Below are 25,975 nucleotides of genomic sequence, written 5' to 3' on the forward strand. Positions count from 1 at the left end.
GATTAGGGTGGATACTGATCAATGCATATATCTATGAAATTGACAAAGAGAAAATAACAGATAGGTAAGTTTCTCAGAAAGACAACCAAATCATTTATTGAGAGCTATTCTATGCCCAATACATGATAGATGTCAGATAAAAATGCCTGAAGTTCCACAACTAACGACATAGGAGACAGGAAAATGGTAGCATTTGTGCCACTGAAGTGGGACGTGCTCTTTTCGAAACATGTGGAGCTTCACAGCTGTAGAGCACGAAGGCAAACTAATTTGGGGCAGTAACTCATGTTTCTCCTTGCTGCATGAAGCCCTTGTCATTTTGGTCCCATCCAACCATGCTTTGAGTTAACAAGAAAGTTCCTCCACTTGTGAGATCTTGAATTTCCATAAGCCAGAGAAGCGATTAAAAAATAGGCTCCTGAAATCTCCTCAGACTGTTGCTCCATTGTATATTTAAAGGCAAGAAATGATGTTAACCCTGAAAAACACAAAAGACAACTACCTCTTCATCAATCAAACATATTGACCCAAAAATTATCCTTAATATCTTGTCTGCAGGGGCATCAGTCTCACATGTACACAGAGATCAATAGAAGCAGACTACAAGTATAAACACTGAAATTTTATTCATGTTTTTCCTTCTTCGTGATTCTTGAGTTTAACTAGTTATTTGTGTGAGGATCTTTAGGATGGTGGGTTGGTGATTTACTAGACCATAGGCAATTTATCAGTGGTACACTACTAAGCAATAGGAAAGTTGTGATGTCTAATTTTATCTTTCAGCTTGACGCAATCTGGAGTCACCTGGAAAGAGAGGCTCAGTGTGGTATTTTCAGATCAGGTTGGCCTATGGTTATACCTTGACTATATTAACTGATGTGGAAATAGCCACCTACCATCAGTGGTACTGATCCATGGAAGGTGTTTCTAAACTGTAAGGGTGGACAGAGTATGCTGAGCACTTGCATACATGCTTTAGTTTATGGCTCTCTGCTCCTGACTGTGGATATAATGTGACCTATTTCATGAGGCCTACTGCCGATGATGTCCCTAAAGATGAACTATTATCTAGAAGTGAGATAAAAATGAACTCTTTCTCCACTGAGTTGCTTTCTTCAAGGTCTTCTGTCAGAGCCACAGAAAGTGAAGCTATGACAGACCCATATGGCACAGCATTCATATGCACTAAGTGAATAGAGAAGTCACAGTGTGAAGATAAGGTAAAAAGTGACACAAAATCCACTTAATACAGCAAATAGTGTGTGTGTGTGCATATATGGGGTAAGCGTGTATTCGCTCTGTCCTTATTAGTGTATTGAACAGAACAATGTGTTTCTCTGTCATGGTTTCATTCACACATATCATGTACTTTGATCACACACGTGCCTGTTCCTGTTCTTCACCAGTCTCCACTCCCACTGGTCATCGTTTCCTCCCAAATGGTTATAGTTTTAATTTTGTGTCACTTATTAACCTGAATTCCATGTATGACAGACAGCGTGTGATTATTTGTACTTCTGTTTCTGGATTATTTCACTTAACAGAATGATACCCAATCTAACCATGTTTCAGAAAAAATTATCCCATTTCCTTTGGGTGGCAGAATAAAACCCCACTGTGTGCATACCGTCTGTGATGGTTAACATTGACTGTCAACATGACAGATTCTAGAATCACTCAGGAGACAAATCTCTGGCTGTGCCTGAGATGCACCATCCAGATTGCATTAACTGAGACTGGAAGGCCCACTCTACATGTGGTGGACCCTTTCCATGGGCTGGAGGAGAAACGTGAGAACGTGAGCCAAACACTGCAGTTCATTCTTTCTTTCCTAACTCGGATACCGTGTGACCAGTTGCCTATGCTCCTGCTACTATGATTTATTTTCCATAATGCACTGTACTCTTGAACTGTGACAGAATAAACACCCCCTTCCTTGAGCTGCTTCTGTCACGTATTTTGTTCCAGCAACAAGAAAAAAGTAGCCGAGACACCTTCTTTGACTAATCCACCTATCTGTTACCTGGCAGCAAGGGCTGGCCACAGATCCTGAGAATGCAAATTATTACATCCTATTAAACCAGTAAGAACATCTCCTTGATAGCCTCATAGGTCATTGGCTAGGACAAAATCCTTAACATGTATGTTGTCTTTGCACCAATAGATCTCACCTTGTTAGTTTGCACAGCTAATAAGTCATAGAAGGTGGGTGTAAATCTAGGCATCCTGCTCTAATATCCCCATCCATCAGGTTGTGCATGAGCACACTTAGCAGCCAGCAGTACTGGACACTGTTGAGTTTGCTGAGCAAATGTGCCCCTTCCAGTCAACATCAGTGGGAAACACATAGTCATTCCCTCACCATCTTGGAAATGGGTTGCATAGATGTCAGTAAGATCCCTGAAGTCTGGGAATGGGAGCTAGATTCAGTCTTCCTGGTGATGACTTTCCTATATTCATCCCGTACCTGAGAGGGAGACACAACAAAGCAAGGAAAATAAGGCTGGTATTGGGGCCAGTCAGTAAGTTTGCTGCACAACATGAGATCTTGGGTTTGGATCTCCAGCACCGACATAAAAAAGCTGAGTATGGTGCTCAGCCCTAAACAGGACACAACATCACCCAACACACCAAGGACAGGGAACACATGGAAGATAAGGTAAAAAGAATGTAAGAGCTGGAGGAGGGTGCTGTGAATGCAGTCTTCCAGAAATGACAAGGCTATCACACTCATGGACTCACAGCAACTGCCAGTGCCTGTACTAGATCAACGCCGGCCACATCATAGCATGGATTTGGGAAAAAGACCTACAGGCCCCTCCCCTTACTGAGAAATGATTGCTAGTTGATCATTTCTGAGACAGAGAAAATTTTCCTTCTCTGGGGATGTGATCCAGTGGATTGTCCCCACACCCATGCATATATGGAAACGCTAACTAGACTAGTAGGGTTTTTCAAGTCATGAAGCATGAAGTTGGTTGAATAACATGTTCAGAAGAATATGTAAGAATCTGGGGGAAGAATTGGAGTGGGATATGAACCTAGTTTATTGTGTGCTTGTATGAAATTGTCAAAAATAGAGAAAATTCAGAGTGGAATCAACATGGAGGCAGAGACAGAAAGATGCTTGCTGGGCCTTGACTGACAAGCCTAGCTCAACTGATGTTCGAGACCCAGTAAGAGACCTTGTCTCAAAGGACAAGCTAGAAGAGCTAGAGAGAAGACGCAGTGGTTAAGAGTGTGCCTTGTTCTTGCAGATGGACCGAGTTTGGTTGTAAACACCTATGACAGGAGGCTCCCAAACACCCACAACTCCATCTCTAAGTGATCCAGTGCCCTCCTCTGTTTGCTGCAGACACTACGCTCATGTGCATAGGTATGATGACAACATTCTTCTGTAAATACCCTCTGCCTTAGGAGACCTTGACCTTTTCCCAAACCTTCCAACTAGGGTAATAATTTTACCTTGAAATCATCTAAGACTGTGTGTTCAACCCTCCCCTACCATTGCCAAGCCTGCCTAATTCTATGCTGCCTTTAAGAGGACAATGTGCCTAACCTTGCTGAGTCTTGGATTGTCCGTGTTATCATTTTTAAAAAATCTAAGCCAAAGACATAGCTTTAATCGTAAATTATGTGTTCTCCCCTTTTCCTAGAATAGTGTGTTTGTGTGTTGTGTTGTGTTGTGTGTGTGTGTTGTGGTGATCATTTGCTGAGAACAGCAAACAGGATGAATTATAATCTGAAGAAAAACAAACATTTTCTTTTTTATTTTTGTTATGATACATTTTTTTTAATTTTCTTTTTTTTTATTAATTAATTTATTTAATTATTAAAGATTTCTGCCTCTTCCCCGACACCACCTCCCATTCCCCTCCCCCTCCCCCAAATCAAGTCTTCCTTCCTCCTCAGCCCAAAGAGCAAGCAGGTTTCTCTGCCCTGTGGGAGGTCCAAGGACCACCCACCTCCATCCAGGTCTATTAAGGTGAGCATCCAAACTACCTGGGCTCCCACAAAGCCATTACGTGCAATAGGATCAAGAACCCATTGCCATTGTTCTTCAGTTCTCAGTAGTCCTCATTGTCCATTATGTTCAGCGAGACCGGTTTTGTCCCATGCTTTTTCAGTCCCCGCCAGCTGGCCTTGGTGAGTTCCCGATAGAACATCCCCATTGCCTCAGTGTGTGGGTGCACCCCTCCGCAGTCCTGAGTTCCTTGCTCGTGCTCACTCTCCTTCTGTTCCTCCTTTGGATCATGAGACTTCAGTCCAGTGCTCCAATGTTGGTCTCTGTCTCTGTCTTCTTTCATCGCCTGATGAAGGTTAATATTCAGGGGGATGCTTATATGTTTTTCTTTGGGTTCACCTTCTTATTTAGCTTCTCTAGAATCACGAATTATAGTCTCAATGTCCTTTATTTATGGCTAGAAACCAAATATGAGTGAGTACATCCCAAGTTCCTCTTTTTGGGTCTGGCTTACCTCACTCAGGATAGTGTTTTCAATTTCCGTCCATTTGTATGCAAAATTCAAGAAGTCATTGTTTTTTACTGCTGAGTAGTACTCTAATATGTATATATTCCATACTTTCTTCATCCATTCTTCCATTGAAGGACATCTAGGTTGTTTCCAGGTTCTGGCTATTACAAACAATGCTGCTAATGAACATAGTTGAGCATATACTTTTGTTGTATGTTTGGGCATCTCTTGGGTATATTCCCAATAGTGGTATTGCTGGGTCGAGAGGTAGGTTGAACCCGACTTTCCTGAGAAAACCGCCACACTGCTTTCCAAAGTGGTTGCACACAGTTTGCATTCCACCAGCAATGGATGAGAGTGCCCCCCTTTCTCCCACAACCTCTCAGCAGAGGCTATCATTGGTGTTTTTGATTTTAGCCATTCTGACAGGTGTAAGATGGTATCTTAATGTTGTCTTGATTTGCATTTCCCTGATTGCTAAGGAAGTTGAGCACGATCTTAAGTGTCTTTTGGCCATTTGAACTTCTTCTGTTGAAAAGTCTCTGTTCAGCTCAGTGCCCCATTTTATAATTGGATTGATTAGCCTTTTACGGTCTAACTTCTTGAGTTCTTTGTATATTTTGGATATCAGACCTTTGTCAGTTGCGGGGTTGGTGAAGATCTTCTCCCAGTCAGTGGGTTGCCTTTCTGTCTTAGTGACAGTGTCCTTTGCTTTACAGAAGCTTCTCAGCCTCAGGAGGTCCCATTTATTCAATGATGTCCTTAGTGTTTGTGCTGCTGGGGTTATACGTAGGAAGTGTTCTCCTGTGCCCATGTGTTGTAGAGTACTTCCCACTTTCTCTTCTATCAGGTTCGGTGTGTTTGGACTGATATTGAGGTCTTTAATCCATTTGGACTTGAAAACATTTTCTAAATGTGGAAAAAACCACATAGATACAGGTCGATAAGATCAGCAGTTCTGAGTGTGTGCTCTCCTAGGTCAGCTGTGGTCAGTAAAGTAATTACTCCCCTTATAAAACTCCATGAAAGACTTCTATAAGTAATTCCTTGACTTTTTCCATGCTGGTGTGTGTGTGTGTGTGTGTGTGTGTGTGTGTGTGTGTGTGTGCTGTACAATAAACACAGAATGATCCCTTTGTTAGACAGAGGCACAACATATAGACAACACACACAAGCACATGTAGGTCAGGCAGACCACAGACCATGGACTGAAGACAGACAGGAAGCACACACAGGGAAGTGGAGAATTCACCGTTTGGTTTTCTTTTGGTCAAATTTCTCCAAGAGGAGGTCACACACATGCACATATCAATTTAAATAAAGTACTAGAGGAGAGGTGGAAATGATGGAGAAAGACACCGATGTCAGTCTCTAGTCTCCAGGAAAACAAGAGCACATGTATGAATACACATGTACAACACACAATTACATGCACATACACACAAGTACATACAACACACATGCATACACAACACAGCATTCTAGATAAGAAAGTGGGTCTGCTTCAGACATAGGAAGTGGATGGTTCTATGCAGAGAGGAAGGTGAAAATGAGCATCCCCATACCTGGCGGTTGAGCAGACAATGAATGAGGAAGATGAAGGCCCCCTGCAGGCTGTTGATAATGGTTAACAGGTACGCCATGGTGCTTGCCATTGAGTCAATCTGGAAAATGCCCAGCACCCAGGAACAGCCCAAGACAAAGATCTGGGCAACAGCCTTGAAGGTAAGCAACCTGGAAGCTACTGTGTACAGAAGGAATTGTCCTAAGAGTCGGTATGGTCTCCATGGAAACACCTAGCACTGTCTGAGGATGACATCAACTGGCTCAGCACCATGCTGGGGATGCAGACAGAGTGAAATTTGATGACACAGGATGAAAAAATCAAGTTCTATGGGCAACTAAAATGCTGTTGTCCAAAGATACATATGGATTAAAAAATTGTGGGTGTGTGTATTGAATAGATTTTAGTTTAGCAGTGAATGGCTATAAGAGCCCATTGTCCAGACCCTTAGACATCATTATATGAAAGCTAAATCCATGGTTATAAAATACTAAGAGTTCCTTCTTTCATTCAGGCAAAATTCACCATTTTGAGAACACAAACTGTGATTCTGTGACTTGAGTATACTCACACATCATGCGACCATCACTACTATGTAGTTCCAAATCCTTTTATTATCTTAAAAATGAAATGTACACACATAATAAAAGAAACACTGTACATGCAAAGTACTTATTCTCTTTTCACCTTCCTGAGGAAGACAATAGCCAAATATTCCTCAATATATAAATGAATATAATAATTATAGGTAAATATAAGGTATATCAGACATGGCAATATGGTTAATGGCCATACTGTAGAATAAAACAGATAAATGTAGAATAAAGAAAATGGAGCATGACCATTCAATGCTGCCATAAAAAGGCATGAGGCACTGATAGCTGACAAATGTGGGCAAATCCTATGAACTTCATAATAAATAAAAATCTAGGCAAATGCCATTTATTATGTGAATTTATTTAGATATCAAGGCAGGATTGGGAGAGACAGATGGAGGAGGAGAGAGACAGAGAACAAGTAAAGTCGGAGCTGTTTTGTAATATGAGGGTGACAACAGTGTGAAGGAAAAGAGAAGGAGAGTGAGTCCCACCTGCTGTGCTGAGCATGGACCAGGCTCAGGGCCAATCAGGGAATCAGTGCGTCATTCACTAATTTTCAGACATGTGTGAGACACTCACCTTCTCTGTACCTCACACTTTCCACATGATTCAGGGGCTCACACTGTCTCCCTAGCCAGAGAAAGAGATTCCAGGCCAGACCATATGACTCCCTGTAACCCTAGCACCCAAGAATCATGGATTTCAGACCTGCTTGTCCTATAGGAGAATCTGTCTCAAAATAGACAGACATTTAAAAATATTAGTGTTTTCTCACTTTTCTGTGTGGTGTGTGTGTATCTCTGTGTATGCATGTGTGTGTGGTGTGTGTACATGTGTATATGAATGCATGTATGCATGTGTATGTTCATGTGTGCATGCATGTGGGTGGATGTGCATTTTGTACGCATATATGTGCTTGTGTGTGGCTGAAAATGCATGTGTGAATGTGCATCGCATATTTACATTTGAGTGTATGGGTTTGTACATGTGTGCTCATGAGAGTGTGTGCATGTTGTGCATGTATATGTATACTTGGGTGTGGGAGTATGTGTGTGCATGTTTTATTATTTGCATGTATATGTGCATGTATCCACACTTATATTTGTGCATATGTCCATGTTTGTCTATGTTCATGTGTGCATTTGTAAGTATGTATGCATGCATGAGTTCATGTGTGTAAGAATGTGTGTTCATGTATGCATACATCCATGTTGGTGTACATGTGTGTGCATATCTGTGTTGGTTTGAAAGAAAATAGCCCACAATGGCTGTGGTAGTATTGGGATGTGTGAATTTGTTGGAGTAGATATAGCCTTGTTGGAGGATGTGTGTCAATGTGGGGGTGGGCTTTCAGTTCTCCTATGCTCAAGCTACTTCCAGTGTCACAGTCTACTTCCTGTTGCCTGCGGGATTAATATGTAGTAGCTCCTTCTCCAGTGCCATTTCTGCCTACACACCTCCATGCTCCCCACCATGATGATAATGAACTAAACCTCTGAAACTGTAAGCCGCCACTACTGTGGGACAATGGTCTTGTATTCTGTAAAGTTTTGTCACTTGTACTGGTTTAGTAAAATGCTGATTGGCCAGTTGCCAGGCAGGAAGTATTGGCAGGAGAATTCTGGGAAGAGGAAAGGCTTGGTCTGCAGTCATCACCTAAATGCAGAGGAAGCAAGATGAGAATGTCTCACTGACATAAAGGTACCAAACCACATGGCTAACACAGACAAGAATTATGGATTAATTTAAGATGTAAGAGTTAGTTAGTAAGAAGCTTGAGCTAATAGGCCAACCAGTTTATTATTAATGTAGACCTTTGTGTGTTTCTTTGGAACTAAACAGCTGAAGGACCAGGCAGGACAGAAACCTCTCAACACGCCACCTCAATTAAATGTTTTCCTTTATAAGAGTTACTGTGGTCATGGTGTCTCTACACAGAAATTAAAACCCTATGACAATGCCCATATTTTCATGTGTATCTGTATGAGCATGTATGCATGTGTGCATTATGCATATATGTCCATGTTTTATGTGTATGCATTGTGCGTGTATGTCCATGTTTTCATGTGCATGTGCTCACACTGAATGTATTGACAATCTATAGAAGGCTTGATGTTCCCAGCAATTGTGGCAATGCTTATTACCAACCTAAAGAAAAGCATATCACTATTCTTTTCCTACAGATGAAGAAACTGAGCTTTGTGAAGGTGTGTACCCAATGCAATGTCACACAAAACATAAATGGCATTGATGGAATAGGCAGTTTGACACCTGGAGTCTGCTATTCTGTACAAGCCCCATCACTTGAATACCATGAATATACAAAAGGTGATCACAGTCCGGCAGGTGGCTAAATGGGTAAATTGCTGCTTGGTGCACAAATGTGAGGACCTCAGTTCAAATCCTGAGGACCCACACAAAGTCAAGTGCAAAGTGTGTAATCTGTAATCCCCATACCCTTGTGTTGAGAAGGGAGAAACAGACAGGAGGATTGAGCCAGATGTCCCAGCATACACAGTGATGAACTACAAGCAACTCTATCTCACACAAGATGGAAAAAATACCAAGGTGTCCTCTGACCCCTACATGTGTGTCATAGCATGCATGTACCTGCATAGGCACACGATATATACAGAAAAGTGACTGGTGAGGCTCTTTCAGAAGAAGGAAGACAAAGGGACAAAAGTCAGAAAGAGGCTGTACCTGGTGTCCTTAAGTTCTGAGACTTCTGAGCTGACGCTACAGAGCTTCTGCCTTAGTACCCACAGGGTCCAGGTGAGGAGAACAGAGTTGATCTGCAAGGTCAAGCAGAGGGTAGGTAGACCAGACACACAGACTGATCATAACCAATCTAACTTAGAAATCTGGCTTCCAGTAACCCATCCAGGATGCCAGACTTCAATCCCGGATTTGTCAGATCCAAATGACTAGGACTGAATCAGTTACAGATGACTTCCCTACTGATGTCTCTGCTTCCAGTTTAGGATGAGTATCAGAAAGCCATCATCACTCCCAACTGAGACACCCCACTTGTACTTAGTTGACCTGGTGCTTCTCCATGCTACAGCATCCAAAACACACTTCTTATGCAGTGAAACTGGTCCCTCTCCCAGCCTGCTCCTGAGTCCACACTGTAACATTATTACACCTCCCGTATTACAATAAAACAATTGTCTTTGTTGTTCCCATGGTTTTTTATTTCCACCATTAAATTAGAATTGAAGCCAAGGTTGATCTTATAGATTATGACACAAGAGAGTTGGTTGATTCTCTTCAAAGGATTTTTCCCAGCCTCCTCAAAGTGGTTTGATGGTATTAATTGTCAACACCTAGGAGGCAAACCTCCAGGAACACCTGTAAGAGACTGTTTAAGGGTGATCTCTAAGTATACATGTGGGAAGTATCTTGACTAGAGGGAAGACTCGGCCACTGTGGGTGGCACTATTCCCTAGGCAGAGGCTTGTGTATATATGAGAGTGGAGAAACTGAACTGAGCACAGTATGCATGAGCTCATTGCTCATTGGTCTCGACTGTGGGTGTGATGTGACTAGTTGTTTGACTTCCTGTGGTCTTGATTTTTCACAATGATTGGCTGTAACTTGGAACTGTGAGCCAAATAAGTCCTTTCTCCCTTAAGTTTCTTTGGTAATGGTATATTGGGGGGGGGGTCCACTATAATTGTAATCATTTTCTCCTTCCATTTCCTCCCTTCAGTCCCTCCTTGCTCACTTTCAAATTCATGGCCTTTTTTGTTAGTTGTTGTAATATACATATATGCAAACATACATGTTTATGCGTGTGTGTGTATGTGAGGTCTGCTGTTTAGCAGTATCTGGCTGCCTTTGTCACTGTGACTCTGCAATATAATTTAATTTAGTTTTGTTTCTTGTTCATTATTATTTTACCTGCATCAATGTCAATGTGAGGGTGTCAGAGCCCTGAAACTAAAGTTACAGACAGATGTGAGCTGCCATGTGGGTTCTGGGAATTGAACCTGGGACCTCTGGAAGAGCAGCCATCTCTCCAGCCTCAACTGCACTATAATTTGAGGTCAGGTATTGTGACAACTCCAGTCATCATCTCCTGATGACTTATTTGGTTATTTCTGATGTCTTATAGTTCTATGTAAATTATTGGGTGGTTTTTATAGACCTGTGAAGTATTTTATGGAAATTTCACTGAATATATAGATTACTTTTGATAATAAAACCCAGCCATTTTACTACATTAATTCTGCCAATCCAGAATCATGGATAGTCGTTCTGTGATCTGGAATCAGATATCAATGACTCGAGGAAAAAGAACCAGGGGTGACAGCAGAAACACAACTTCATAAGAAGTAGAGGCTTAATGGAAGGCAAGTAGAAGAGATAATGTTTGCCACATTTGACTTTGACAGCCAGTGTAACACAGTCTACAGTCACCACAGGAGAGAGTGTCAGCTGAGGAGCTGCCTGGGTCGGACTGGCCTGTGGCTATGTCTGAGCGTCACTGTCTTGATTGCTATCTTCTGTAGGGGCCCATCCCAGGGTGGGAGATACCATTCTGACAGCAGATGGTCCTGGCATGTTTGAGAAAGCAAGCTAAGCAGGAGTCCACACCTGGACCAGCAAATGGCAATGCTTTTCAGGCTTCTATTTCAAGTGCCTCCTTGCATTCCCACCTTGACTTCCTTCAATGATGGACTATGGCCTTGTCTTAAAGTTCCTATTGCTGAAAGGAAACACCATGGCCAGGAAGCAAGTAGCAGAGGAAAGGGTTTATTTGACTTATACTTCCACATCCCTGTTCATCTTTGAAGGAAGTCAGGGCAGGAACTCAAACAACACAGCAACCTGGAAGCAGCAGCTGATGCAGAGGCCATGGGGGTGCTGCTTACTGGCTTGCTCCTCCGTCTTGCTCAGTCTTCTTTCTTATAGAACTCAGGACCATCAGTCCAGGAAAGACCCTATCCACAATGGGGTGGGCCTTCCCTATCAATCACTAATTAAGAAAATATTCTACAGCAGGATCATATGGAGGCATTTTCTCGATGGAGGCTCCCTCCTTTTAGGTGACTCTAGCATGTGTCAAATTGTCATAAACCCAGCCAGAATAGATCTGAAGACTGAAATAAACCCTTTTCTCCTTGATAACCTTTTGCACACATTTTACTGCAGCAACAGTAAGGGAGCCAAAACAGTACTCAGGATCTGCAAATATCACTAGGTTTCTGCTTTTTTCTTAAAATTTCTCAATTCTGTTTTTCTAATCATGACCATTGTTCATCACTTTGTTCCTTATCTTCCTTATTTTTCTTTTGGGTCAGTGTCTTTCTATTTTGCAATGTAGCCCTAGCTGGTCTAAAACTTAATCTGTATGTAGACCAAGTTGACATCAGACTGACAGATATCTTCCTGCTTGTATATCATAAGTGTATTTAAATTCTTTTTACCTTATCTTCCATTCAGTATCTAGACCTAGAAGAGACTGATGGATCTATTTCTCCCCTAAAACACAAAGCATGAATAAGAAGGGTTGTTGTTCCTTCTAGATGTTTCTTACCTAAGCATGATTGAAAAGTGACAGACAGAGAAATCACACCCACCTGGGCGAAATCTCAAGAACCAAGAATCATATGAGTGTTGAGAGTAGTAGACTTTGCAGTGTGGTGACAGTTCCTAACTTTGGCTTTCCTTGTTCCCAAAATGTCCTTGAACACAGTTTTCCTTACCGTGATGATCATGAAGACTGGCCCCAGGAAACTCCAGATGAACCCAGTCTCTCTATTCAGCCAACAGCTGTAGAGGAAAACACAGGAGGCATGAGCATTTGTCTCACCACACCAACCTGGCAATTGTGCCTTCTGCAGAACACTGCAGGGTGAGATGCATATGGAAGCACTGCTGGTGGGGTGGGGCACACCAGTGTCAAATGGGCCAAGATATACCATGGGCAAATACTCCTGAGACCTTCACCTAGAATGGAGTTCAGGCTGACGACTGGTTCATAACTTTCACAGAACTTTCTTCCTCCATGCGGCACTCCACTAGTACACTTTGTTACTCAAACCACACATCCAACATTTCCTCCAGTGAGAGCTGATTACCCACCACTTCTGACTAAGAAATATACTAGGGTCTTATCAGCTTTCCACCCCCTCTTCTTCAGTGTTCCCTGAGCCTTAGGTGCAGGAGTGTTTTGTAGATGTTTCAGTTGGGACTAGGCCCCACAACTCTGCATTTTGATTGGTTGTGGTTTTTCTATAATGGTTCTGTCTATTGTAAGTTTTTAGGTTTCCTTGAGGAGGAGTAAGGATTATATTTATCTGTGTACAAAAGGACAAATATTTAGAATATGGTTAGAAATTATGCTGATTTAGTAAAGTACTGGTTATTCTTCAATATCTGAGACTTCACTAGCCTTTAGGAAACTGACAAAAGTTCTAGTACCAGGCATGATTTCTCTCTTGTTGGGCAGGTCCTAAGTCCAGAACAGGTCTTGGAGAACTGTTGGTTACTACCAAGGTGTGGAGACCACTGTTATGCATGTAGGGTTATACTGCCTGGCATCATTGTTGTGGATCATAGGCTTCCTATGGGGGAAATTCCACCAGATCTCACCCCTACACAAAGAACTGCTGTCAACTAAGGAAGGCTAAATGCGGGAGATGTAGTCTCCAGGAAAGAGCACACCAATTGGTTATCCAATATTAAATGGCGAGTCCTGAAAGCAAGCATACAAGTAGCACTGTGCAGTCTGAGCAGGTTTTATTTATGCATTTAGGAAAACAGTAAAAATAGCCCAACTAGATAATCTCTTCCTGGAAAGTTAAATTCACACACTTTTGAGTCCTCTATGTAGTGAACAATTTGGTGGCCATGATACCAACAAAACTACCCCTTCCTATGGCTCAGCAAGAGTTGAACATTGTTAGAGTAGTGTAAATGCTATTAAGCCAGCATTTAGTATTCATAATAAGCCCCAATTACAAGGGTTCGTTTTAATATTTTAATAAGTTTAAATATTGGTGTCCATGTTGAGTTGACTATATGATTGACAGCTATTACACACCTCCTGGGAACCCCAGCTTCCTTGAGAAATGGACTACCAGCCAAGCATACGCCCTCATGCGAACACAGCTAACTTAGTACACCACAAGCCCCTACCTCTCCCTGAGGATCTGTAGGCAGCTATTAGTTGCTTGGAGAGAGAGAGACAGAGACAGAGACACTTTCTTCAGTGGTGCAGTTTCTGGCAAGTTACCCACACTCCTAGAAATAATCCCTCACCCATATAACTTATAGAGTTATAAGTAACCCCAATTAAACTCATTGGGGTACCCAAAAATGACATGAAAGTTGAGATGTCCTCATTGGGAAGATGGAGATCAGCATGGTCAATTGGAAGTAATTTAATTGTTGTGGAAAGACCCATCCCACTGCAAGCAGAACCATTCAATATTCTGGGGATCCTAAACCATGTAACTGGAGAAATGTAACTGAGAACAAGCAAGTGAGCATGCTTATTTCTCTGTTCTTCACTGTGGATGTCATGTGACCAGCTGTTTGATGTTGCTTTTTAGCTTCCCCATAATGATGGACTATCTCCTGGAACTACAAGCTAAAATAAATCCTATTCGCTCCTGCGTTGCCTTTTGTCAGAACAAGAGAAATGAAACTATAATGCCTCCAACCTGAGTACTTTGAGCCTCAAATCTCTGACTTTTATACCCTGGACCTGTAGATGCCTAGCTCCTGAGGTTTAGAGCTATAGGTATCTGCATCAGCCTTGAACATCCAAGGGCCCACACCTTCCACCCTGGAAAGTTTCTCCTTGTCTATACACATTATCCTTCAGGGTAGAGTGAAGGGTTTCCATCTGGTCAATCGGTAACATCACTGCTAGAATGACTGTTCTTAGTGGCTTCATAAGGTTTTTTGTGATTTGAATGTTGTGCCCATTAAAGTTTGTTAACTCGGTACAAACTAGAGTCACCTTGGAAAAGGGAATCCCAGTTGAGGGATTGCCGCCATTAGATTGGCCTGTGGCTATGAGTGTGGGTTATTTTCCAATGCTAATTAATACAGGAGGTCCTAGCCCACCATGAGCAGCACTATCTCAAGGCAGGTGACCCTGGGCTATAAAATGCAGCTCAATGAGCATGGCTATAAGCATGCCAGAGAGCATCATGTCTCCCTAGTCCCTGACTCCAGGTTCCTACCTTGAGTTCCTGCCCTGATTTCTCTGCCATGATAGACTGTTCCCCTTCAAATGTTCTTAAGTAAAACCTTTATACCTTGATTTCATTATTATTTTGGGTACTTTGCCATAGAAACCATTAAGGTAGCTAGTACAGCCATCATCACAAAGCCTGGAGCAAGATCTTCAAAAAGAAGAAAATGACACTCACATACTATGCATCCCAAAGCCCTGGGGCTGTACGCTGGCAGAGATCACGACAACCAGGCCTGGAAGCCCATAGCCAAAGGCACAGAGGGCAGCATCTTGATGTTTCGAGAGCTGAAATAATTCACCACCTTCAGGTTTCTCACCATCAGGAAGAACATTACTGCCTCCACCAGCATCCAGAAGAAGCAGGCAAGGAAAAGATAGTGCAGGAATCCCGCAATGATGGCACAGGCCGTCTGCAGGGGAGAAGTCTGCATTTCAGAATCCTCCAACATGGGCAGAAGGTTGAGGGACAAGAACAAGTGTGGGATGGCCTCAACTGGGGTTCCTCAAACAATCCAGCCTCTTTTTTTCTGAGCATAATGTAGTCACTCCTTCACCATGATGGAATAGTGAATACCCAAGCCAGGTAGCCATGGCAACAAAAAGAGAAAGGTCTATGGTGATGGAGCTAATGAAAGAGGAAGAAAAGAAAGCAACCTGGGACTCCAGGTGCTACTTACTCCAGGTTTCCCTCAGCTGAATGTCACCCTAGAAGTTAGTGTACATAAGCAAAGGAAAGAGGTTAAGGGAGGGAGGGGCTCTATGATGCAGCTTCCATGAAGACATCATCCATGATGGTGTGGGACATATGCAGTGATGCAGCTGTTTGTTAGTCCCCCAGACTCCTGTAAATAACCTTTCATCTGTGCTCTGGAAGCACTATGCACATTTGTTCACCAACTGGACCCATGTGGAACCTGATTTAGTTTGTCATCAGCCAGTAAAGTATTTCCCCCAATCCATGCACCACAGTGAGAAAATCCATTTCCAGCACCCTGATATGAGCCAGGCTGCACACCTGTGGTCACCTAGTAGGGAACAGAGACAGGGGCTGCCTGAGGATTACAACTAGCCAGCTGAGCCTACTTGCTTAGTTCCAGACCAATGAGAGACCCTGTCTCAAAAAAGCAAGGTCAGGCCAAAATGATGGCTCAGCTGATCAATGCACTTGCTCCCAATATTGATCACATGGAAGGAGAGAACCAACTCCTACAAGTTGTCCTATGTATTCCATGACATGTGCATGTGTGCACACATTCAAATACACACCCAAATAAATAATATATAATGCACAATATTTGGAAGCAGGGGTAGTGAGATACCTCTGTTTCTAAAGTACTTGCTACATGAGTGTGAGGGCTGGGCCAGAGTTCAGATCTCCAGAGTCTGTATAAGCCCTAACTGGGCATACTGGCACACCTGCAATTCCAGCTCTGGGAGGAAGCCTGCTAGTGATACTATTCACATTGTCCAGCTCTGGATTGGTTGAGAGACTTCACCTCAGTAGGAAATGTGGAAGAGTGATTGAGGTTGAGTCATTACACCAAGTTCACATGCACTCTTGTGTTCACACACACGCAAACACGCATTCATGCATGCATATGACACATACAAGAAGAAAGAAAAATAGAACAATAGAAAGAAACAAAATAATTCATAGCATGATCAAGGAGCTGATTTGAAACTGACAACTGTCACTAGAAGTCAACCCAGTGAGAAACTGACTATGGTGGTTAGCTTCCTGTCAACTTGACAGAAATGAAATTCAACTGGAGTGATGGAACTTTGATAAGACTGACCTGTAGGCAACAGTGAGAGGCATTGAGATGGGAAATCATTGTGGGCAATACTATCGCTGGGGTGGTGGCCCTGAGTTGTACAAGAAAGAAGACTGGGTACGCCAGGAGAAACAAGCCAGCAAGCAGCTTTCCTCCATGGCCTCTGCTTCCTCTCTTGGATTCTCTAAACAGTGAACTGTGACATCAAATATAGGCTGGAGTAAGCCCTGTCCTGCTCAAGTTGCTTTTGGTCATGGTATTTATCACATCAACAGAAAGAAAACCAGGACACTGGCAGTGGCCCTGGGGTGGGGGGGGGGACTAGATAGTGATGAGGAGAGGAAAATGGGAAGATGGTGCAGCTGCATTGGAACACAGGGTCACTAACCTGGATGTCCGTCTTGTCTACACCCATTAGGAAGAGAAATTTGGCCAGGAAGAGATACACACAAAGGTGCAGGTGCATGTAGGTGTTCTGGTTCTGAACAGCACTGCACAGCAGGAAGGTGGCTATGGCTAAGGTGAGGCACACCAGGGAGATGACTGTACCCACGTGACTGATGACGTACAAGGAGAATTACATCTAGCAGGAAGGAAAATCATTGTTGGCCTCACAGTAGAACTGAAATTCATCCTCAACCCCAGAAAGAAAGAAGAGAGCACCTTATTCAGACCTGAACTGGGAGGAGAGTCCCAATGTTTCTGTCCCCTAGAGTCAAAATAATCTGAATGTTATCCAGGAAACTCTGAAAAATCCAATAGCATCTCTGAGTACTCACTACCCACCCCCAGTGTTTGTTGGCCTTCCATACTGGAGAGAACATCCACAAACTACAATTCCCATAATTGCTTGCTGTAGAAATCCTGGATGTAGTATTGATTCTGCAAGGAATATGGACATTTGAGAACGTAGAAAAAGAGGAATTTACCAACCATCTGTAGGTATGGGCAAGCTGTGGCCAGACTCTACACCCTAACTCTTTAGCCCCACCATTGCCTAGAGACTGAGGATACATGACCCTAGCAATTTCTAGGCCCTTTGAACTGAGCTGTGAGGGGAGGGAATCATGAAACTCCTATATCTCCTTCATCACTCAAAATATGTGAAGCAGTTTCTTCCTCTGGGGTTGAACACTACCCAAGATGCTGATATCTGAAACATTTCAGCTTAGAATGAAACTAACAGTCATACTATTCATTAATGTGTAGTTATAAAATTCCTGGTGCCTTCTGTGTGTTAAAGATATTGCCAGTCAGGGTCCTCTACACAATGTTGTCATACACTGTTAAGAAAATTGCCCAAGAAGAGGAGTGGGGATAGGGGGAGGGAAGTGGGGGGAGGGCAATATTTGGGAGGAGGGGAGGGAAATGGGGAGCAGGTGGAAATTTTAATTAAAAAAGAATAAAAATAAATAAAAAAAAAGAAAAAAAAAAAAAAAAGAAAATTGCCCATAATTTTGCAAGCTCACAGGTATAAAAATTTTTGATAAGACGTAAATACCTCAGCTTGCTAATCACTAAAAGAAGGAGCATAAAGATAACTGTCTTGTTTTGTGTGCACGTGTACACGTGTGTATACATTGTATGTGCAGGTGCAGGTGTACAAGTTCACACAGGCACATGGAGACCAGAGGACAGCCTGTGCTGTCACAATAAGGAATATCATCCACAGGGAGTTTCATCAGCCTGGAGCTCACTGACTGGACGAGCCTAGATTACCAGTGAGTCCTGGGGGTCCATTGTCTCTGTCTCTCACCACTGAGGAGATTCCAAGCCTGTGTCACCACCCCTGACTTTTGACATGGGTGCTAGGAAATGAACTCAGATATTCCTGTCTCAAGGCAAGCACTCATCAGACTCAGCCATCTCTTCAGCCTGTGGCTGCTTTTTATGGCCATTTCTATAGAATCACAATAAATAATCTTAGTACTTATAAATGTATCTTATCATGTTACCTGTGTGTTAGTTTTTTTTTTTTCTTCTTGCTGCTTTACATGGGAGCTGGGTTCCACTCAGATAGGCTAAGTGGCTTATCCAAAATCAAAAACATGACTCCCACAGAATCTGAAAGGGAACATTATTATCATCCCACTGCAAGTCCTCAGCCCCACAGTCCTCTACAAGGGACTTGGTACCTCTGTTGTAGGGAAGAGCCCTTCTGTTGCGTGATATTTTGATCACATTCTGACAATAAAGCTTGCTTTGAATCAGAGGGTGGAGCTAGTCACTACTTGACAACAATAACCATAGAGTTTAGTGGACTAAGAACAGATAGAGAGGCGGGAAGTGGTAAGGCAGGATTTAGAAAGGATCTCATTCTTTTTGGATGCAGGAATTGAAGAGATAGGAGGTCACTGGTGGCTTCTCCACCGCTGCTCTGATCATTCATGTTCCCATATCTGACTCCTGATTTTTTTATTGATAACAAAATTTGATAGGCACAGAGTGGATCAAGAGGTGAGAGAACAACTCCCCAACTAGTCAGTCCAGTCTCTAGGCCCTAGGCCCTGGGGCAAAACCCAGGCCCCTCCCCAACCTGCCTCAGCTTCACTAGCCTTCCAGGAGTCAAGCTTCCTGCAGGTAAACAGCTCTAACCCCACATAGAACAGACCCTGTGAGCTACAAGTCCTACTCCACCCACAAACCCACCCATGCCCAGTGACCTCAGAGGACCTCTGATGTACAGACTGCAAATGCACAAAGCAGACCAAGAGGTGAGTGGCCAGCTCCCAAGCTGGACATCCCAGTCTCTAGGCCCTGAGGCAAAACCCAGGGCCACTCCCTTACCTGCCTCAGCATCACTACCCAGGCATCAGGTAAGCCTCCTGCAGGTAGGCTGCTCCACTCCCACATTGATCAGACCCTGTAAGCTACAAATCCCATTCTGCCCCCAAACTCACCCATTTACAGTGAACTTGGCAGCTCTCTAAGGCACAGACTGTGTCTGCACAGAGCAGACCAAGAGGTGAGTGGCCAGCTCCCTAGGTGGTCAGTCCAGTCTCTAGGCCCTAGGAACTGGGTCAAAACCCTGGGCTGCTCCTCCACCCACCTCAGCTTCACTAGTTTGTCAGTAGGCAAGTCATCTGCATGCTGGCTGCTCCAAACACACCCATCAATCAGATCCTGTAATCTACAAGTCCTACTTTGCTCCAAATCCCACCCATCCATGGAGACCTCACCAGCTCCCTGAGACACAGAGAGCAACTGCACTGAACAGACCAAGAGCAACTACCTAAGACACAGATAGCAATTGCAATGATCAGTCCAAGAGAGGAACCCTGAGACATAGACACCACCTGTGAGGATTGGACCAAGGGACAAAGACACTTCCAATACCAGTTGGAGGAAGAGATGGGTAGATGCCATTGCAGGAATACATTCTGCACCCTAAAAAACAACATGGCAACACCAGAACCCAGTGGTCATAAAACAGGAAGACCTGAACATCCTAACCCAGGAAAATCAGAAGAAACCGACCTTAAATATAACTTTATGAAGATGATAGAGACCCTTAAAAAGAAAATGAAAAACTTCGTTTAAAAAATGGAGGAAAAGGCAAACAAAAAATTAGAAGAAACCAATAAATCTCTTAAAGAAAGCAAACAAACACCATAGAAAAACAATCAAACAAATGAAGCAAACAGTTCAAGACTTGAAAACTGAAATGGGGCAATAAAGAAAATACAAATAAGAAACACAGCTTGCTCCAATACTGAGGGGACTTAAGAGATGAGTGACAACTACCCAGTGGGACACCCCACTCTCTAGGACCTCCAAAGTAGGATGTAACCCTGAGCCCCTCCTCCAACCCCCTGAGCTTTTCTAGCCAGCCAGCAGGAGAGTTTCCTGCAGGTAGGCTCCTGCATTTATCCCACCCCATCCCCAAGACCCTACAAACTACTAGCCCTATCCTGCCCCAAACTCACGTATCGTCCTGCAACTTTGGTGGAACTCAAACACAGCTTACTCCAATACTGAGGGGACTAAGAGGAGAGGACCAAGAGAGCAAACCAGGAGAAAAGACTAAGAGAGCAGGCTTAGAGAGACCTCAGAGGTTTCTTGTGACACAGATATTGACAGTATAACAGACCAAGAAAATTCCCAAACACTCTGACAACTACTGCAGGGGTTGGACCAAGATGAAAAGACACCCGTGGACTCATTTGAAGGAAGAGATGGGTAGGCGCCAATGCAAGAATTCATTAGACAATCTAAAGATCAACATGGTACCACCAGAATCCAGTGGTCACACAACAGGAAAAATTGATCATCCTAACACAGAAGAAGTGGGAAAAAGTGACTTTAAATGTAACTTTATGAAAATTACGGAGACCTTTAAAGAGGAAATGAAAAATTCCCTTAAAGAAATGGAGGAAAAGAAACAAAAAATTAGCCGGGCGGTGGTGGCACACACCTTTAATCCCAGCACTCGGGAGGCAGAGGCAGGTGAATCTCTGTGAGTTCGAGGCCAGCCTGGTCTACAAGAGCTAGTTCCAGGACAGGCTCCAAAGCCACAGAGAAACCCTGTCTCGAAAAAAAAAAAAAAGAAAAGAAAAGAAAAAGAAACAAAAAAATGGAAGAAATTAATAAATCCCACAAACAAACCCAAGAAAACCAAGCAAACAAACAAACAGGTAAATCGAACAGTTAAAGACTGCAACACTGAAACAGAGGTAATAAAGAAAACACAACCGAGGGAATTCTGGGTATGGAAAATATGAGTAAATGAATAGGAACCACAAGACAAGAATAACCAACAGAATACAAGAGATAGAAGAAAGAATCTCGGGTGTTGAAGATACTGTATAAGAAATAGACTCATTAGGCCGGGCGGTGGTGGCGCACGCCTTTAATCCCAGCACTTGGGAGGCAGAGGCAGGCGGATCTCTGTGAGTTCGAGACCAGCCTGGTCTACAAGAGCTAGTTCCAGGACAGGCTCCAAAACCACAGAGAAACCCTGTCTCGAAAAGCAAAAAACAAAACAAACAAACAAAGAAATAGACTCATTGATCAAAAAAAAAAAAACATTAAATCCAAAAAATACTTCCATGAAATCTTGGACACCATGAAAAGACTAAACCTAAAAAATAATAGGGATAGAAGAAGATCTTCAGCACAAAGGCACAGAAAATATATTTAACAAAATCATAGACAAAAACTTTCCCAACCTAAAGAAGGATATCCCTATGGAGGTACAAGATGCTTACATAATACCAAACAGATTGGATCAAAAAAATCCCCTTGACATATAATAATCAAAATGCAAAACATGCCGAATAAAGAAAGAATACTAAGAGCTGCAAAAGAAAAAGGTCAAGTAACATACAAAATTAGACCTATCAAAATTACACTCAACTACTCAGTTTCCATTGTAAGTCAGAAGGTCCTGGGCTGACATGCTACAGATACCAAGAGACCACGGATGCAAGCCAAGACTATGATACCCAGAAAAGCTTTCAATCACCATCGATGGAGAAAACAAGACATTCCATGACAAAAACAGATTTAAACAATATGTATCCACAAACCCAGCCCTACAGAAAGAGGTGTAAAGTGTCTAAGTTTGAGACATAAAAGGATAGTTTTGGGTTGGTAATACAATTTAGGATAGAAAGTAAATTAGGTACAAAACTTTGGATTCATCAACATAGGATATCAGAGTATTTTCTCTGAATTTGCCAAATGCAAATGGACTGGACATTGTAAATGCAATTCTTACCTGGTAATTGTTCTTTTTGTATAGTTTTATTATGTTAGAGTTATAGCCTTTCCTTTATATTTAAACAAAAAGGGGAAATGTGTGATATTTTGACTGCATTCTGACAATAAGGCTTGCTTTGAATCAGAGGGTAGAGCTAGCCACTAGCTGACCAAAATTAGCCATAGACGTTTTGGAGGACTGAGAACAGCTAGGGAGATAGGTAGTAGTGAGGCAGGGCTTAGAGGGGGGTCTCAGTTCTTTTGGATAGAGGAATTGAAGAAATAGGAAGTCACTGGTGCCTTCTCCATCACTTCCTTCATCATTTAGGTACTTACCCTGATATCTGACTCCTAAGTTTTATTGATAAAGCATAATTAGATAACTACATCACCCTCAATCATATTTTATCAATCAAGGGCATTTTCCATAACAGTTAAGACACCTCCCCTCTCTATTAAGTCAATGCACTCAGCTGTGCTCACTTTTTGGTCCCTCCCGTGGATATATCTCAATGGAGACTCTACATCCAGGACCTCAATGGCAAGAGATTCTAGGAACTGTAGTTTGTAGATGATCTTTCTAGTGAACAGAGTACAGAGAATTCTCTGGGGAGGGATGAATACTGGGGGGTGTCAGAATATCATCAGCCTTTGCTAGTATCCAGAAATTCCTACAACTCAATTTGTGGTTGATGTCTACAGTTTAGAACAAAGAGAATTTGGGAACAAAGCTTTCTCAAGGTTCAGGTACCATCTCCACCACTTACTAATTCCATGATTATGCATGCCACTAAGCATCAATCTTCTATCCATGAACTTGACCAATAAACAATTAGCTTCGAACAGAAAGTCACAGCATAAAGTAAGTGCTCATAGAGCAAAACCTGTGAAATATATTGGGTATGCCTGTATGAGTCTGTGACAGCTCATCTTGATGGTCAAGGTAGTTAAATCTGAAATCCAACAAATGGTCATCTGTTGGGCACACCCATGACAAATGTTATTGATCAGGCTATGTGAAAGACCCAACCTAGATCTGGTTGGCACTCCAAAAAAAAAAGGAGGTCTTCGGGAAGAGCTTTGCTTTTTATTTCATTTTCTTCACATCTTGCTGGCAAGTTTATCTGTTCTGACATTGTTGTTGCTGCTGTGTTCCTTGGATTATACCAAAGCCCAGATTTTTCAGGTTTCCAATGTGGACAGAAACCCAGAGTTCTCCAAATATCCTTCAGAATGTTAGTGCCAGGCTGATATCCAACTTCTTGGCCTGAGTGTTTACTGAGTTCTTGGCCTCTCCAGTGTGAAGGCAGCAATATGTAGAATGCATAGGTCATACCATGCAAACCAATATATAATACAGCTCCACTAACACATGATCATTATCCTGTCCTGTCCCTCTTAGAAAGCCTGACCAAGGCAGGGCTATTACATCTGACTTTGTATTTTAGTTCCATAGCTTTAACCACATCATTAATTCCTCTATCATGGGGCTACAACACACATCTTTCTCCCTCTGTGGTTACTTTATGCAATACTCAAGACTATGGGGAGAAAACACTGATGTTTTATCAACACATCCCTATTAAGTTTCAGTCAAGATACTCAGGGAAGCCTGAACAGTTGCCAATACTCACTGTGAGCTCCTGAGAAGCCATGATGATGGCCAAGTTTGCCATCCGGTTACAGCTGCACTCTGTGTATGTCTCAGATGCTTTGGTGATCTCACAGCCTGAGCGTGTCCATCTCCCATCCTCCACATTAGGGTTCCAAGAGACACAGATGGGCCCCTCAGACTTCTGCTTTGGCTGAAAGATCAGAGGTCCCAGTCACCTGAGAACTTCACCAGGATGGATTCAGTGTGACCAACTCAAGCCAGAACTTCCAGGGAATGGAAAACTGGCTGTATTTCAGTTTGTAGTGCTGCTCTATCTGGTGTTAGACCACACTGTTAGTGTTACAAGGAAATTCCTTTCAGAGCTGGGGAAATAGCTCAGCAGATAGAAGTGCTTGCTGTGCATGCATGAGGAACTGAGTTCTAATCCCCATCATGGACATAATAAAAGCTGAGAGTGGAATCATAGGCCTATAGCCTTGGGAAGCAGAGATAAGAGTTTCCACGAGGTTTGCTGATCAGATAGCCTGACTCAGTCAACAAATTCTGGGTTTACTGACTGATCTGGCCTCAAAAAGTAAGGTTGAGAGGAGGCTGGAGAGATTGCTCAGTGGTTAATAACACTTCCTGCTCTTCCAGAGGAGCTCAGTTGAGTTCCTAGTATCTATATTAGGTGGTTCACAACCACTTGTAACTCCAGCTCCGTGGAACCTGATGCCTCTGGACTCAATGGGTACCTGCACGTGTATGCACATACGCACACACACACACACACACACACAATTGTAAATAATAAATGTAAATCTTTAAGAATAAAATGAGAGAAATAAAGACACCTAACAATCATCTTTAGCGCCCACGTGTGCTCAAGACTGTGTATATGTGAGCATGAGTGCACACACACACACACACACACTCATACATACCTGTACAAATTCATCTACATGAGCATGAACACTTTTTGTATCAGTAGTTGAACTGTGTCACCACTAAGAAAACTTGGAAGAGGGTACACAGGATCTCCCTTAGTAAAGAAGAAATGGAAATGCATTTCCTTCACCCAAATATGTCATTGTTTCAAAACAAAACCATCACTTGTTTCTTAAACAGGTGCCATCACAGCTGGGGTGGCAGGACTCCTTGGTAGACAGACAGGGGTCTCAGTAGATGCTGCACAAACCTGGATGTGCTGGAGAGTGTAGACAACAGTCTTGGAGAAGCCCTCCTTCTTCTCCTCTGTCACAATGCCACCAACAACACGGGAATTCATCTTCAGCTTCCAGGAGGCCAGACCATCTTCGAAGAAGCGTTCATCTAAAACCGATTCCATGTTTGCAAAGGAGACAAAAGCCACTCCTGTGGTCCCTGTATGTCCCCAAAATAAAACAAAATAGAATTGCTTGTTCTGTTGATAATATAGATGGCACATGAGCACAACAGGCACATGGTCAACATGTGAGCACAGGCAACATGTGCACACACAGGCAACACATATGACATGCACATAGACAGACTCTCCCCGATTTACTCTAAGGTTGAAATACCAGAGAACTTGCAGATCAACTGAGGCATGAGAAAGGAAATGAATCCCATCCACACTCCTCATTCATCCCCGATATAAACAGGGAAGCTTGTGAAACCAAGAGACTTTGTGTACAAAGGAGAGTAGTTTCCAAGAAGTGGATGGAGCAGACCTCATGATTTTTCTTAAATTTTAAAGTGTGCTTAAGTTTAGATTTGCCTCATCTGTAAGTCTTGCGACAGGACTGGGGACTCAGCAATAGAGAGCTTGTTCATGTGTGTGAGGCCTCCTGCTCACTACCTAGTGCCATACAAAATACATTGTTTTGCAAATTATGCCATTGATCAATGTAACTTAGAAGCCACCGGATAACATACACAGTCATTGTAAAGACACCTGGACTGGAAAGATGTCTCATCAGAGGAAGGTGTTTGTCACCAAGCCTGAAGACCTAAGTTCCATAAATTCCCCCACACAGTGAAGAAGGGAACTGAACTGACTCCCAAAAGT

At 42.8% G+C, this 25,975-nt stretch overlaps 1 protein-coding gene across 1 annotated transcript in view; it reads right to left on the reverse strand.

Annotated features, from left to right (window-relative positions):
• Positions 1–452: 452 nt before the first annotated feature.
• The window catches only part of LOC130875653 (adhesion G protein-coupled receptor E1-like), a 35,411-nt gene continuing 9,888 nt past the window's right edge, over positions 453–25,975 (reverse strand). The window contains 10 exon segments of the mRNA XM_057771687.1: positions 453–478; positions 2,363–2,467; positions 6,041–6,209; positions 9,342–9,433; positions 12,353–12,419; positions 15,032–15,119; positions 15,122–15,266; positions 17,020–17,214; positions 23,966–24,136; positions 25,124–25,308. Of these exon segments, the coding sequence (XP_057627670.1) occupies positions 473–478; positions 2,363–2,467; positions 6,041–6,209; positions 9,342–9,433; positions 12,353–12,419; positions 15,032–15,119; positions 15,122–15,266; positions 17,020–17,214; positions 23,966–24,136; positions 25,124–25,308 (1,223 nt within the window). The 3' untranslated portion in view covers positions 453–472.

Source organism: Chionomys nivalis, chromosome 6, assembly GCF_950005125.1.
Source record: "Chionomys nivalis chromosome 6, mChiNiv1.1, whole genome shotgun sequence".
Classification (NCBI taxonomy): domain Eukaryota; kingdom Metazoa; phylum Chordata; class Mammalia; order Rodentia; family Cricetidae; genus Chionomys; species Chionomys nivalis.